Here is a 14,373-nt window from a genome sequence, read left to right on the forward strand (position 1 = left end):
ATATATAGTATATATCGTGATAAAAATAAGAAAATTAGCGAATATAATAGGTGTTTTTCGGTCTCCGATTTCGATAGTCTCTAGGATTAACGCGAGCGAATACAGCGTAAAGTGGAGGAGAAAGATAGGCGGATAGAGGAGTTAATTACTTCCCTAATATTAATCTAACGTAAGAAAGACTAGTTATAATAATAGATATAACGCCTCCTTAGCGAATAAAAAAGAATATTATCACGAGAGTTAGAGGCCCTAGACGCTATCGATACGGCGTCGGCCTTAGACGACTTATCGCGTTTTGCCTTTGCGTTAGACCCTACTTTAGAACCGTCGGTTTAATAAATAGCCGAGTTCGAGGGTCTCTTCTCTATCCTTAATAATACTAAATAATCCGTTCTTTCTACTTTAGCGAATCTATAATCTACTAGTTTCGTCTTTTTATCTCTTTATTTCTATATATCCGCGCTATTCGGATAAGATATTAGTAGTATTCGATAATAAGTAGCTTCGGTAAGTCTTCCTTCTTTTTCTAGGTTTGCACTTCCTAAGCTAACTATCGTGCTAAGTACTTTATTAGTAATAGGTACCCTATACTAGCGATTAACTTTTCCGGAGTTCTATATTCTACGTATATCTCCATAAGGTTTTTACTTTAGAGATATTATTAGACTTCTTTAGGTAGTAGGTTTTCTACGACTTCCTACGTATTATCTTCCGAGTCGTATCCTAACTATCTTACTAGGTAGACTAGTTTAAGCTCTTTGATTTCGGGTTAGTATTTGATAATTTTATTAATAAAGAAGTTATTTCTATTAACTAGTAATCCGTACTTCCGGTGATACTTTCGTATATCTTATCTATCTATATTATCGAGTGATTCCTACGTATTTTCTTCCTTTAGATATCCCTTCTACTTAATTAAGTAATATAGTACCTCGTCTTATACTTTATATTTCTCGATCCTCTCGACTTCGTACCTTAGTTCTTAAGTCTCCGGGTCTATCTTTATAGGTCCTAGTGTCGCGTCCGGGTTCTTATATAACTCGAGTCTATCTTTATAAAACATAGGATATATTTTTAAGTTTACCGGTAGTTTAACTTCGAACGTAACTAGTCCTAACTTTCTCTTAATACGATAAGATCCGATTTTTATATAATCTAGTTTATCGCTTAGTCGTTTTATTTTGATATTTTTTCGTCGTATATAGACTATCTCCCTCTCTTTAAGGTCTAGTCTCTTAGATCTTTTCTTATTTTCTCTTATTATTATCCTTTTTACTATTTTTTATAGTTCTTTTTACATTATTTTATATAGTTTCTTAATATTTTCGATTTATATTTTTACTTTCTCTAATATTAATTTCCTAAATTTTAGTTCCGTAAACGTCTTTAGGTATTTCCTATAGTTCGCGAAGAACGGCGATATTCCTATAACGACTATATTATTATTAAATACTATTTATACCGTAGGCAGTAGCTATACCTAATTATTTTACTTATAATTAACGTAATATCGTAAATATTATTCTAGCGTTTGATTTATTCTTTCCGTTTATCTATCCGTCTATAGATAGTATACTATTAATAACTTATATTCCGTCCCTAGTAGGTCCGTAAGGGATTGCTAGAACTATAACGTAAATAACTTATCTCTATCCGATATGATTTTATCTAGTATTCCGTATTGTACGATTATTATCCTTATAAAGAGATATACGAGATCTTTTACTATAGCTTTTTCTATAAACGATAGTATATAGACGTACTTCGTTAATCTTTCTATAACTACTATAATACTATCGTATTCCTTACCCGTAAGAGACTCTTTAGATTTCGGTAGCTTCGTAATAAAATCGATCGCGATAGAGCTCTATAGTTTACTCGGTATTTATAGTACTATTAGGAGTCTATAAGGCCTATATCTTTCCTTTTTTGTTTTCTTATAGATATCGTACTTCCCGATATACTCTTCTACGTCTCGTCGTATACCTTTCTAAATAAAGTCTCTCGTAATAAGTTCGATTATTTTTACGATTCTAGGATATTCCGTAAGTTAACTATCGTATCTTTATTATAGTATCTCTTTCTTTTGTTCTTCTATAAGATTAATATCTATAACTACTAGTATATAATTATACTCTCTATATTATAACGTTTTTCCGTTATCTCTAAGTAGCGAGTCCGAGTTTGGCTAAGTAGTTCCTATATAGTCTAGTCTTCTACTTAAAGCGTCTACTCGATCATTTTCCGTTCCTTTAATATAGTAGATTCTGAAGTTATATCTTACTAATATTTCTACCTATCTAACCTATCGTCGATTTAGCTCCTTCGTTATTATCTAATATATAAGATTTTTATAGTCCGTATAAATCTATATCGAGAACTTCGTCTCTTCTAGATATACTCTCCACTATCTTAACGCTTCTATAATTACTAGTAGTTCTTTATTATAGATATCGTAATTTAACTCTAGTTAAGTTATTCGTCTTAAGTAGTAAGCGATAGGTCGTAACCGACCGTTTTCGTCCTTCTATAAAAGATAGATTTCTATTACTTTATCTAATATATCCGTCTCGAGTATAGCTTTCTTCTCCGGATCGAATAGTATAAGGACCGGTATAGAGGTTATCTATCGCTATAGCTTATTAAAGGCTTTCTCGCACTCTTCGTTCTAGTCGAAGCTCTATTCTTTTCTTATTAAGTTTATAAAGGGTACCGCGATTTTTGAAAATCCTTAGATAAACCTTTTATAATAGTTAATAAGCTCTAGGAACTATTATACTTCCTTAACGTTCTTTAGTATTAGCTAATCGTCAATTACTTATACTTTATTAGGGTTTAGCGTAAGTTCTTATGACGATACGATATAGTCTAGGAATACTATTATATATTTATAAAATTCGTATTTACTTAGTTTAATTAGTAAATCCCTTTCTTTAAGCGCTTATAAAACTAGTCGAATATACCGAATATATTCTTCGTAAGTCTTAGAGAATATAAGGATATCGTCTAAATATATAATAATAAATTCGTCTAAGTATTCTCTTAACGTATCGTTTATAAGTGCCTAAAAAATAGCGGAGGCGTTAATTAGTCTAAAGGGTATTACTTAGTACTTAAATAATCCCTATCTAGTTCTAAACGCCGTTTTCTACTCCTCTTCTTCTTTTATCCTTACTCGATAGTAGATATCTCTAATATTAATTATCGTAAACTATTTTATCCTTAATAATCTATCTTATAGCTCGTCGATTCTCGATAATAAATAATAGTTCTTTTTTATAATAGCGTTAAGTTTTCTATAATCGATATAAGGTCTTAATTCTCCGTCCTTCTTATTTACGAAGATAACTCTATATAAGATTTTAGATTTCGAAGGTCTAATAAACCTTTTTACTAAGTATTTCTCGATATAGTCTTTAAGAAAGTCTTCTTCTTTCTTAGATATTAGTATTAGTCCTCTATAATATATTAGTTCTTTTCTATCTTCGAACGGGATTTTATAGTCCTATAGTTTATATTCGGATAAGGCTACTTCGTTTTATCGTTTCTACGTAAGACTTTCGAAATCTTTATATTCCGGTAATAGTTCTTCTATACTAGAGCTAGCTAGTATTCTTTCTATCGGTCGTACTAATACTATTCTTATTAGAACCTTTAAAGTTAATCGGACTTCCGTTTTCTCGATACTACGTACCGTAAATATTAAAGTCTTCGTTTTCTAGTCGATTATTAGGTTATATTCTTAAAGCTAGTTTATCCTTAATATTATATCGAATTATAGTATTATCGTAATATCTAAGGTCGCTTTCTTCTTATATCCTAAAATCGTTAACGGAACTTCTTTTAATTCGTAAGTAATCTACTTTAATAGTCGTCTATCTACTATCGCGAGCGGATACGGAAACTATTTCCTTACTTTATACTTATATAACTATTTAGCTATACTAGTGCTAATATAGCTTCGATTAGCTCTCGAGTCGATTATAACCGATACTTAGAAGTCCGCTAGTTCTACCGTAAGGACTACGTAGCGACTATCCGTAGTTATCTCCCTCAACTCCTAAAGCTTTCTAATCCTTAGATTATTATTATAACTTCCTCGTCTCTTTAGGTCGTCACTTATAAGTTTTTTAGCTAATATACGTATAGTTCGTCTCTCTATTCGTACTTTTCGTTTTAATATTCTTCTAGTTCTCTAAATACCCCGTCCGGGTATATTAGTATATATAGTAACGTCGAGTCTACGTTATAAATATATTTATATACGATTCGTATAAGATATTTTCCTTTATCGAGGTATAGAAAGTCTCCTACGATAAAACTTCCGTCGACTCTATCGTCGACTAGCTCGTCTAGAACGTATAGCTAATTAGGACTCCTATTACCTTCTACGCTATTAACGAATATTATATTTAAGTTACTATTTTAGTAATATATATATAACTCTTTCCTCTAAGGGTACTCTTATTCTTCGTATATAGCGCCGGCGGCTAGTAGACTACTATATACTCCCTTAGGAATTGGAAATTCCGGGTATTTCGGGTCGATATTATAGTAATATAAGTATTCTTCTCTCTCGCTATAGAGTATCTTATTATACTCTAGTCTCCTATAATAATAATCTAAGTTTTCGCGGTCGTCGATTATCTTCTACTTTTTTAATAGTCCGGTCCGGGACGGGATTAGCTCTTCTATAATCTCTAGGTCTCTCTAGACCTATTCCTATTAAGTTCTTCGTCTAACGACTCTTTTTATTATACTCTCGAGTATATTAATTTTAACGGTATTAGGTTTAGCTAATTAGTATATATAGGCGTTTTCTTTTTCTTTATAGTCTCTATCCTAATATCACTATAAAATAACCTTACGTATCGTCGTTCTTAGAAGTCTATATAATATAAATATAATATATCGATATCTCTTATCGTATATATAGTCTTCTTCGTATAGTTTTATATCCTAATAATTAGTTACGATTTCAACTTCTTTACCGTCTATGTCGAGAATAACGTATTATCGTGAAACAATATTATCGTATATTATTAGGTTCTTATCTTCTTCGTCGATAATTATTTTACTATCTCGGTAACTTTCGTATAGTACGTAGTCTTTAGTATATCCTATCGTTAAATCGTCGTTATCGTTATCTATATTTCCAATATTAGTCTACGTCTCTAGTATATACGCGGCTACGTTACATTCCTAGTATCTCGAATACGTATAATTACGGTTAATATAGCGTACTACGTTATATAATTCGGATCTCGTTATTATATTAAGGCTTTATAGTAGTACTATCGGTACCGTAATTACGTCTTCCCCCTTTCCTACGTGCGAATATTCCCCTAGAATAGTATATTTTACGTTCTTATATATTAGTAGATATATTATAGTAAGTTTAGTTATAAGTTAACTTAAGTTAATAATAGGATATATATATTCCTCTATCTTCCTATAATTATCGTTATACTAATATTATATATCTTTCTAGTATAGGATAATAAGTACTAGTTCCCTATCGTTATATTTAATCACGATAAATATAGTAGGTTCGTTTAGTTCTAGTATACGTATTATCTAGATATCTTATATATCTTCGATCTTCTTATTTATAACCTTAAATACTTCCTAGCGCTTTAGTATTACTCTAGCCTTCCTAACTTTCCTTAGTTACTTTAGAAACTATCCATTCTCTACCTTCTCGGAGTAGTAAATAAGATAGTTATCTACGTAATATATCGTCTAGGATAAGATCTTATATCGTTCCTTAAGTTCCTATTCTTCTAAGGCGACTTCTTTCTTAGGAATTGTTTTTTCGTAGTGGGGTCTACCTATCTATTGTTAAGACTCTATACCTAGGTGGCCCGTCTATACTGTCGTACCCTAACTATCGATTATTATCTAGATTTCCTATAAAGTATCGGCCTTTATTTCTTCATAACCGGCTATACCGTCGTCTATTATATATAGCGTACGGACCGTTTTACACTCCTTCGCACGGTGCCCGGATTTTCCGTATATATAGTATAGATTTTCCTTCTTACGTTTCTCTCGCTCCGACTTTAATATTTGACGCCCTAGCTATTTCTTCTTACGATAATCCTCCGGGGCCGCGCGAACGCGTACCTACTAGCGGTCTAGCCCTACGCGGAGGACGTCTAAGTCTATTAGGTCGCCGTAATATTGTTTATTCTTATAAGTCGTTCCCCTAAAATACGATCCCTTTCTTTCTAACTATCGTTTATATAACTAGTTATCGATCTCGATAGAACGTTTAACGAGTAGCTTATACTCGTTAAGACGATCCGTTCCTATCCTATCTTTAACCGAATCCTTTAGGCCTTAGTAATAGACTAAGGCGAAAGCTTTATCTTCCTAGTTAAGCTTTGACGCTAGGCGTTAGAATATAGCGTAATAGCGAGCCGTAGATCTAGTCTACTTAAGTTAGTGGATCCTTTATAAGACTACTTATTCCTCCTCTAGTATCCTAAAGATCTATTTAATACGTTCTTTATATATACTAAAGTTACCGAAGATCAAGTTAGTCTCCTCGTCTCGTTATCCGACGGTAGATCTAAGATAATCTTCTATAATAGGTTCAAACTATTTAAACGTAGATCCGCGAAGTTAGAGTCCTACGAATAAGACTCGCTCCGCGTGGGTAGAGTACTTAGTATATTATAAGGTAAATATAGCCTTTAACTATATAAGATATATACTAAGCTTACTTCTATCCCTATAGAAGTATTTAACCTTAAGGTCGTCTTTTATTTTCCCGACGTCTATATTATTAACGGTTAGTATATTAATACTTATTAAAGATACATTAGGTTATTAGGTAAGTCTAGGCTCGGGTAATTTAGGGTTAGAGCTACTAGATATAGCCGTTAATTCTACTTACTATCTAAGATAATAGTTAAAATATTACGAGTCGCCTTACAATACGTGAGGTATTAATGAGTAAACCCGAGGTAGTTTACTTAGTAATATAGTAGTGGGGCTTAATATAGCGGAGACGGAAACTAAGTGTATAGTATATAGCTATACGTAAAGCGATTAAACTAAGAACAACTCGATTCTCTATAATTGAGGTTAACTATGGGGAAAGTTATAGACTTATATTAAGACTATATAGATAAAGGAGATTCGTATAGATCTATGTGGCTCTACTTAGCCTTAGGAGTATAATAGAGTATACCGCTCTATATAGCTCTGCTCAGCCTTGGGAGTATAATAGAGCACATCACGTGCCCTGGCTTGTGTCGTCACTCCTTTCGGCAAACCTTCTCCCTTGTTCTTGTGCTGTGGCCGTCCTTTTGGCCTGTTCGTAACAAGAAGCTTAATTCGATAGTATTCGAGATAAATATATTTAATAGATAGAATCGATATCTCTAGATTTTAGTTTAAGTAAATCTAGATTACGGATTAGATTAGTAATATAGACTACTATATAATCGACTAGGTTTATTATTATAGTATAGAGAATAGTAAATAATATAATAGGAGAATTAGAGATATTAAACTTATATCGACTATAAGGAATCTATATTCCGCGTCGTAATATATAAAGTTGTCGCTTTAACTAAGGGTTAGAATAGTCTTAGTTAGTACTATTAATTGTCTAGTAGGTCGTTATGAGAATAACTTTATCAGCCGGAGATACCTTTACGGCCTATAGGGAGTGATCAAAATTTCGAAAAGACGGAAGATCTGTACTGTAGCGTCCCTATGAGGTGTTTTATCCGCGAAACCTGTGATTCCCACGAGCTGAACGGCGTGAGCCACCTCGGATTTTCAGACAATGGAGCAGGAATCAAGACCGAACACAGAGGCAGAGTTTCCCGAAGTCACAGCTTCAATAAGAGCACAGATGCAGCAAGTTGGAGAGTGAATATCAAGGCAAAAGTGGTTGGTTAGCGGCGATTGAGCGGATATGCTATATTGGGTCAGAAAAACAGGAGAGTGACACGGAACCGGTCATAGTACCGAGATGGGCGAGTCTCGTGCGAGTCAACAGTGCAAAAGGAAGATGCAGACGACCATTTTCGAGCGCGAGGGTGCAGGGCAAACTCGTAGATAATTTACCTAATTACCGGGAGCCTTGCGTGGTCTTTGCTCGTAGAGAGATATCTCGAGACAAATCTTGTCTGGCGCTTTCCAGGGTCGAAATCAACTCTGGCTTCATGAGAAGTGCTCTGTGCGCGGGTGGTCAGCCCTCTCGCCGCGAATAACGCCTCTAGCCTTACCAGGGCGTCGACCGCAACCCTCGAATCAAGCTCGCAATGTAAATTCCCGGTCTCCGACCCGTCATTGAATCATTTCAGTCATCATGCCGACCCCATATATCCCACTGATATTACCGCAATACTCGATCGTAGGTCTGTCCTTTGACGGCCCCGCCCCCCATTGCCGTTCGAGCATTACGCCGGAATCCTTCTCGGTTGTTTCTGAGGTCTTCAGCAGCCTCCTTGTTGAGCGGATCAGAAGCATTCGGCTCCAGAAAGAGAAACTGCCCATCAAGTCAACTATTCACATTCGATCAACGATACCCAATCTTGGAAGGGCAGTGGTACCTGCATGCCCACAATAACCGCGTTCAGATTCAACACAGGTTTCCAATCCTCCCTCAGAATGTTCAAGCAGACATTTCCATCCAGGTCGATGTTCGGATGGTAGATCTTCTGTGTGCATTTGACCTTGGGTGGATCGTGCGGAAAGTTCTGGTTGATGGAGAAGTTGAACACAAAGCTCCCACCTTTGTACATTCCTTCATCTGGTTCGATCGTGAGGGTAAAGTTTAGGATATCATCGGGGTTAGGGAACGTCGTCTTCATAGTCGATCCGAGCGACAGTTCACTGAGATCTGAGAGAAACCGCATTAGACACTTCCTCCAGGCGGACAAGGCGGACAAGGCCGATCTTTATTTCACCTTTTTGCACGCGAAGTTGGGCGGCTGTGACCTTCTTCTTCTTTTGTGTCACCCCTTGTGCTTGTTCATCCTTCTGTTGCTGTTGCTTCTGCAAATTGTCCATCAGTGACTAGCCACAGGCGCCTGGAACCACTCGTACCATCGACCATATTTTCATCATCTTGCCGGCGGGTCGTCACCACGGGGCGACAGAACAACTCGATCAAAATCTGCTCTTAGAGAAACTTCGGGGATTTGTTGGAGACCGCAAAGGACAAACTGGTCGACAGAGGCAGGCGCGTCAGATAGATCAGTTGTAGAGGCGAGATGACAGGCAATGAGGGCAGGGCGCAGCCTGACACTCGGCGGGGCAACGGGATGTTCTCAAGTCTGTCACGGTAAATGGACTCGAAGGCAGCGAATAAAACGAGCGCCAACAGTGAAAACGACCCACAAAGAGTCCACAAGCAATGCAGATAATATAATAGATAGTAGTTACTGTAAGATTTGCAGGAAGTGAAAGAAGATGTGTGTCTCCATGGTACTTGCTCGTCAAAACATGGCCTCGATGGATCTGCCCGCCTCACATGACGTGACGAGGCGGCATCCGGGGCCTGGCCTCTTATCTGGCTCATTATCGGAGGACAGCCGAACACAGACAACGCAAAACTTTTACCGACTACATGTATTTAACGCCAACTTCGAAGCCATTTTATGGCGGCTTCATTGCTAAATCTGACACAAATGGGGGTTTCGCCGACTTCGGAATAAAAAAAAGTATTCTCGACCCGTGACGATCTCCCTGCAACACACTTAGGACTCCCTGCGATGCTGACCGTGATCCAACCGTTACCGTCCGACACCCTTGGGTAGGACAATTATCTCCTATTGAAACAGCAGAGCAGACCGGTCCTGCCGAGGAACCAACAGCATCCGGTAAAGCGAACGACGGAAAGAGCTGCAGTTGTCCACAAGAGCGCTTGGAAAAAGTGACTGCTTCGACTGGTTGCTCTAGACTTTTCAACAGTTAGCTGGGCCCAGTGTGGAAAGGGGTAATGATACTTACAGTAAACCCAAAGTTGTCGACGCTGTCACTAGTAATGATAACCGAGAGCAGGGCGTTCGAAAAGATCCAAGTCGCCACCAGTCGAGTTCGGAAGTTCTTGTACGAGTCTTCCAAGGTCTTGTCTTCCTTCTCCACAGGTGGCACGAACGGTGCCAAAGCACGCCGGACTGTGGCCTCAAACTCAGAGTCGATGTCGGCTTGGGGTCTGTCCACTTCTTCCACCACAGTCGCCTTGCCCTTTTCATCCTTTTTGGTTTGAGCCGAAGGTAACACATCTGCCTTGTCAGCGCCTTTGGTTCCCCATGAAACGTCGTGCCAATTGCTAAAAGCGTAGATCATGAGGATGTTGATGAACGATGGCATGAGGAGCAGGTATTGGAAGAAGGAGGTGAACATGTGCCAGGGATCCAAGTACAAGAACGAGGCGACAAAGTACAGTCCGAAGGTGGCCGCCAACGCGATGATGACGATACCCGGTCCGGTCGAGGCGAAGAAGGACTTGATGAATTCGTTGGCTCCCTCATTGGTGACGATGTCGGTGCCGTCTTTTGAGGTGAATGCACGGACCACCAAATACATGGACAAGACGATCACGTAGAGTTGAATGACGGCGAAGACGCAGAACGAGATGATGTACGCGACCTTGGAACCCTTGGGACGATTACCCAAGGCCAGGATGAACTGCAGAAGAAGGAAAGCCAGGTAAGTGTACTGTAGGACGGTGTTGATGATCGGTGTCGCACTGTTGCCGAACGGGAAAGCGTGGTCTTTGTTGTTGGTGCTGGGCTGACCGACCAGATCCATGATGATTTTGGTGGTAAGCCAGAATGCCGCGAGTGAAAACCAGGAAAGCACGACCGACACGATGTTGTAGAGCATTTGGATGTGGAAGAAGATCATTCGGATGATGTTGTGGCCGGATTTGTACATGCGGGAGAAGTGCATGAGGGAGTAGATGGAGGCGGCAAAGGACCCATTGAGCCACCGTCGACGTTGACCGATAAACTCTGCGGCACCTTCAGGTACATCGGTTTCAGCCTTCGAGGCCTTGACGTAGGTCAGATGCCATTTCGAACCTGCCTTGGCCACCAATTCGAAACACAGGATACGATCCTCGGCCAAAAACATGTTCTTCTTGAAGATGTTCATTCCCTCGATACCCTTCTTGCCCAGCCGCTTCGACAGAGTGTGATCACCGTGGAAATACTGCTCCAGAGGACGGCCCATGATTGCGCGGAAACGGTACGCCGAGAAGGCACCGGGCAACACACTGACGTAGCCGAAAGAGCTCTCCAAAGGCTTGTCCAAGATGTTACTGATCTTGTACTCGAAGTTTTGGGCGGCGACCAGAGGGTTCAAGAGCTTTCGTCCGAAAACTCCTCCACGACCCAACATGGCATGAATCTCACCGCAAGCGCCTCCGAGATCCTTGTCGTTGTAGAACGCTTCCCACAACGACATCAATGCCTTTGAACCGGGCTTGGTACCGGCGTCGAGAAGAATGCAGATCTCCGGGTTCAAAATGCGGCCAAATGCGTTAAACAGCCATCGGTGCGAGTTGATCTTCTTGCTGTTCTTCTGCTTCAGACAGAACATCATCTGCACTGGGGGCAGCGATGTCGGGTCGTTGTCGCTTGGTCGAATGAGCTGTTGATTTGCGGTCACGGAGAGTTGAGTCGTGTATTCGAAGAGATGGACCACGGTCTCCTTGCCATCGACGTCTTTCTTCATGACCCCGTCTTGGTACACGCCGACGGTTGCCAGAACGTCCAGAGTATTCTTGTCGCAGGGATCGATTCCGTCGAAAACAAGGCATACAACAATCTTTTGCCAGGCCGGTCCACCCTTGTTCCAGAACTCGGATTTCTTCAGGTTGACAATGTCACGGATGTTCTGCATCACGCCGTGCAGGGTGCGAGCGGTCAAGACCTTGTCCTCGTTGTAAGCCGTGATTGCGATGAGGAGCTCAGTGTGCCGGTTGTACATGGCGGGACGCAGATTGTATCCATTCTTCAAGGTGAAATCATCCGGGTCACAGGTCGCGGCTGTGTAGCGCATGTGGGTAAACTCCTCGCTGCCACCCTCGAGGTCGGTTCGGTATTTGGACTGGATTGCGTTTTGGATGGCGCTGGGCACCGGGTAATCGATACTCAGCACGCTGTTGACTACCTTGACTTTTCTGGTGGCGTAGCGTTTGACCGAGCCGAAACCAGGAGCCTGTCGTTGCTGCCACGCTTCGGTAGAAGCGCTGCGCTCGGTCGGATCAGGGTACCCGGGGGTCGGGAATCCAGCCTGCGTATTGCTCAAACCGTAGCCTCCCTCACGGCCATATGCCTGAGTGTGTTGAGGGTTGTAGCCGGTGGTCGGGACCTGTGACTTGTCTCCCCCTACGTACGTCTCATTCAGGGTGTAGATCGACTCTTGTCCTGGCGTTAATGGGCGGGAATGCGGGTCATCGTACTGCGACTGATATGCGGCGTTCTGGTGCAGCAATGAATGCTCTGCTTCGTCGTCTGAATGTGCTTCAGCTGGTCGGTATGTCTACACGAGGGGTCAGTCCAGCTTGCCTCACAACGCAGGGGGCCTCGATCCACGTACGTTGCCATGCGGCATGTCATTAAGTTGGTGGCCATTGTCATAACCACCCGGATATTGGCTTGCCATGGCGCTGAGAGGTGTGTGGATGGATAGGGTGGTGTTGTGCTGGAGCGAGCGGTGCGAGTGCTGGGACTCGACACCAACGTAAATCTTTTGGTTACCCTGCGGGTAGTGTGTGGTATGAAGGACAAGTCCCTGGTTAAGTGAGCCGGTGTGAGATTGTACGACTGACAGCCGCCAGGGCCGGTCAGAGGGCAAGAGTCACTGCTGATGGGTTGACCACTGGATGGCTGATGCGGGCTGTCAGAGGGAGGACGGGGTGGTGAATTAGTCTTTAGGTGATATGCAGGACCTGGATGCGGAGAAAGAAGAGGGAAAGGAATGTAAGGTTTGGCGATGTCAAAGGAGAGAACAAAGAACCAGGACCAAGAAAGGTCGATTGTGATCGAATTAGGACTTTTACAAGATCAGGATTGAGAAATGACCAGCAAGATGAGGGATGAGAGATGTTGTTTCAGTTCTCTTGGGTTTTCTAGTCAGTTGCACACTGCACAGTGCACACACCTCGCACAGCCTGCTGAAAAGCAGCTCAGCCCTTTTTTGCAGGGTTCACAAAGTCCCCTGAGGTGAGAGAAGCGAATCGGGCTGCATGCACCCACATGTGCAGGGAAATGGGAACAAAGCGCTGACGACAGGCATGGCACTACTGCTGGCGGGTGGCCACGAAGCCACCTAGACCAGTCACCTAGACCAGTCTCGGGCAGTTGGGCGCTCGCGTAACTGGTGCGCTTTATGGGCTGGCGAATCCCCGACTCGGGGCCCGGGAACGAGGACTTTGAGGACTTTCAGCCGCACCACGAACCTGTGTCCTGCCTGCTTATTACTACCTACCTAGGTAGGTAGGGACCTAAGTAGGTATGTGCCTCGACAGAAGGCTGAAGCCAGGCCCTCTGGAATGCAATTATCCAGGTATTATACGATTATTACAGCAAACAGCGGAAGCAATTGGGACAGATGTACCCCCTTCACGAACTGCCCACCTCCATACTCCGTCCCCAGCGCAGATCGCATCTCTGGATCTCAACTATGAAACAGCGGCAACGAGCGAGTGGATCCTGCTCGCCAGTGTGTTTGGCCTTTGAGGCTCGCCCGCCCATACGATGGTGGCGTCCTTTATGGCTTTGGCCAAATTCCACTCCCCCGCAGTTTCTGTCGAAATAATAATAATAATGGCTTCGCAGGTCGCCCGGCTATAGGACAGGACAACAATACGCCCATGCGTGGCATTCGTGACAGATCAACGACTGTGAATTGCTATTCCAGCCGACTTACTAGAACGCGACTAGATCCGCTGCATGCTGTGTTCAGCCGATTCTCAAGTCGTCCAACTGACTCTGACATTGCTCGCGTGGGACTTGCACTGGGGCGCCACAGTGTAAGACCTTGGCTCAAACCGTAGGTGTCCATATTTAGAACTTGTTAGTAAGGCCCTGCGCCACAGGTGGCGACCATCACGCACATGGGATACATACCTAGGTCCCTAGGTATCATCAGACTACCGTGTACAGGAGATGCGTGATTGTGTTCCGCTGAGACAGAATGCATCTCACAGCGAACACGATGATTCTCCGTATGCTGGTGCTAAATTGCTGTCATGAATGTGCTGTATAGTAGGGAGCTGCCCGCAATTCGTCCCTGCCCCTATTCCTGAGCGGATTGTCAGCATCCAGAAGACTGAACCAAAGACGAGTGCTCTTCTGTTCTTCTTCGTACGACAACGAAACTTCGTGTCATGCCGTC

General features: G+C 41.7%; 2 protein-coding genes across 2 annotated transcripts; both read right to left on the bottom strand.

Moving 5' to 3' along the window:
• Positions 1-8,356: 8,356 nt before the first annotated feature.
• Positions 8,357-8,834, bottom strand: Z520_01540 (uncharacterized protein; the record flags this gene model as incomplete). The annotated part of the gene is made up of 2 exons (XM_016772056.1): positions 8,357-8,509; positions 8,574-8,834. 2 exons carry the CDS (start codon positions 8,832-8,834, stop codon positions 8,357-8,359), a joined length of 414 nt encoding a protein of 137 aa, XP_016637195.1.
• A 1,102-nt stretch (positions 8,835-9,936) lies between these two features.
• Z520_01541 (chitin synthase 3) lies at positions 9,937-12,639 on the bottom strand (the record flags this gene model as incomplete). The annotated part of the gene is made up of 2 exons (XM_016772057.1): positions 9,937-12,516; positions 12,574-12,639. 2 exons carry the CDS (start codon positions 12,637-12,639, stop codon positions 9,937-9,939), a joined length of 2,646 nt encoding a protein of 881 aa, XP_016637196.1.
• Positions 12,640-14,373: the final 1,734 nt, after the last annotated feature.

Source organism: Fonsecaea multimorphosa (genome assembly GCF_000836435.1).
Source record: "Fonsecaea multimorphosa CBS 102226 unplaced genomic scaffold supercont1.2, whole genome shotgun sequence".
Taxonomy (NCBI): domain Eukaryota; kingdom Fungi; phylum Ascomycota; class Eurotiomycetes; order Chaetothyriales; family Herpotrichiellaceae; genus Fonsecaea; species Fonsecaea multimorphosa.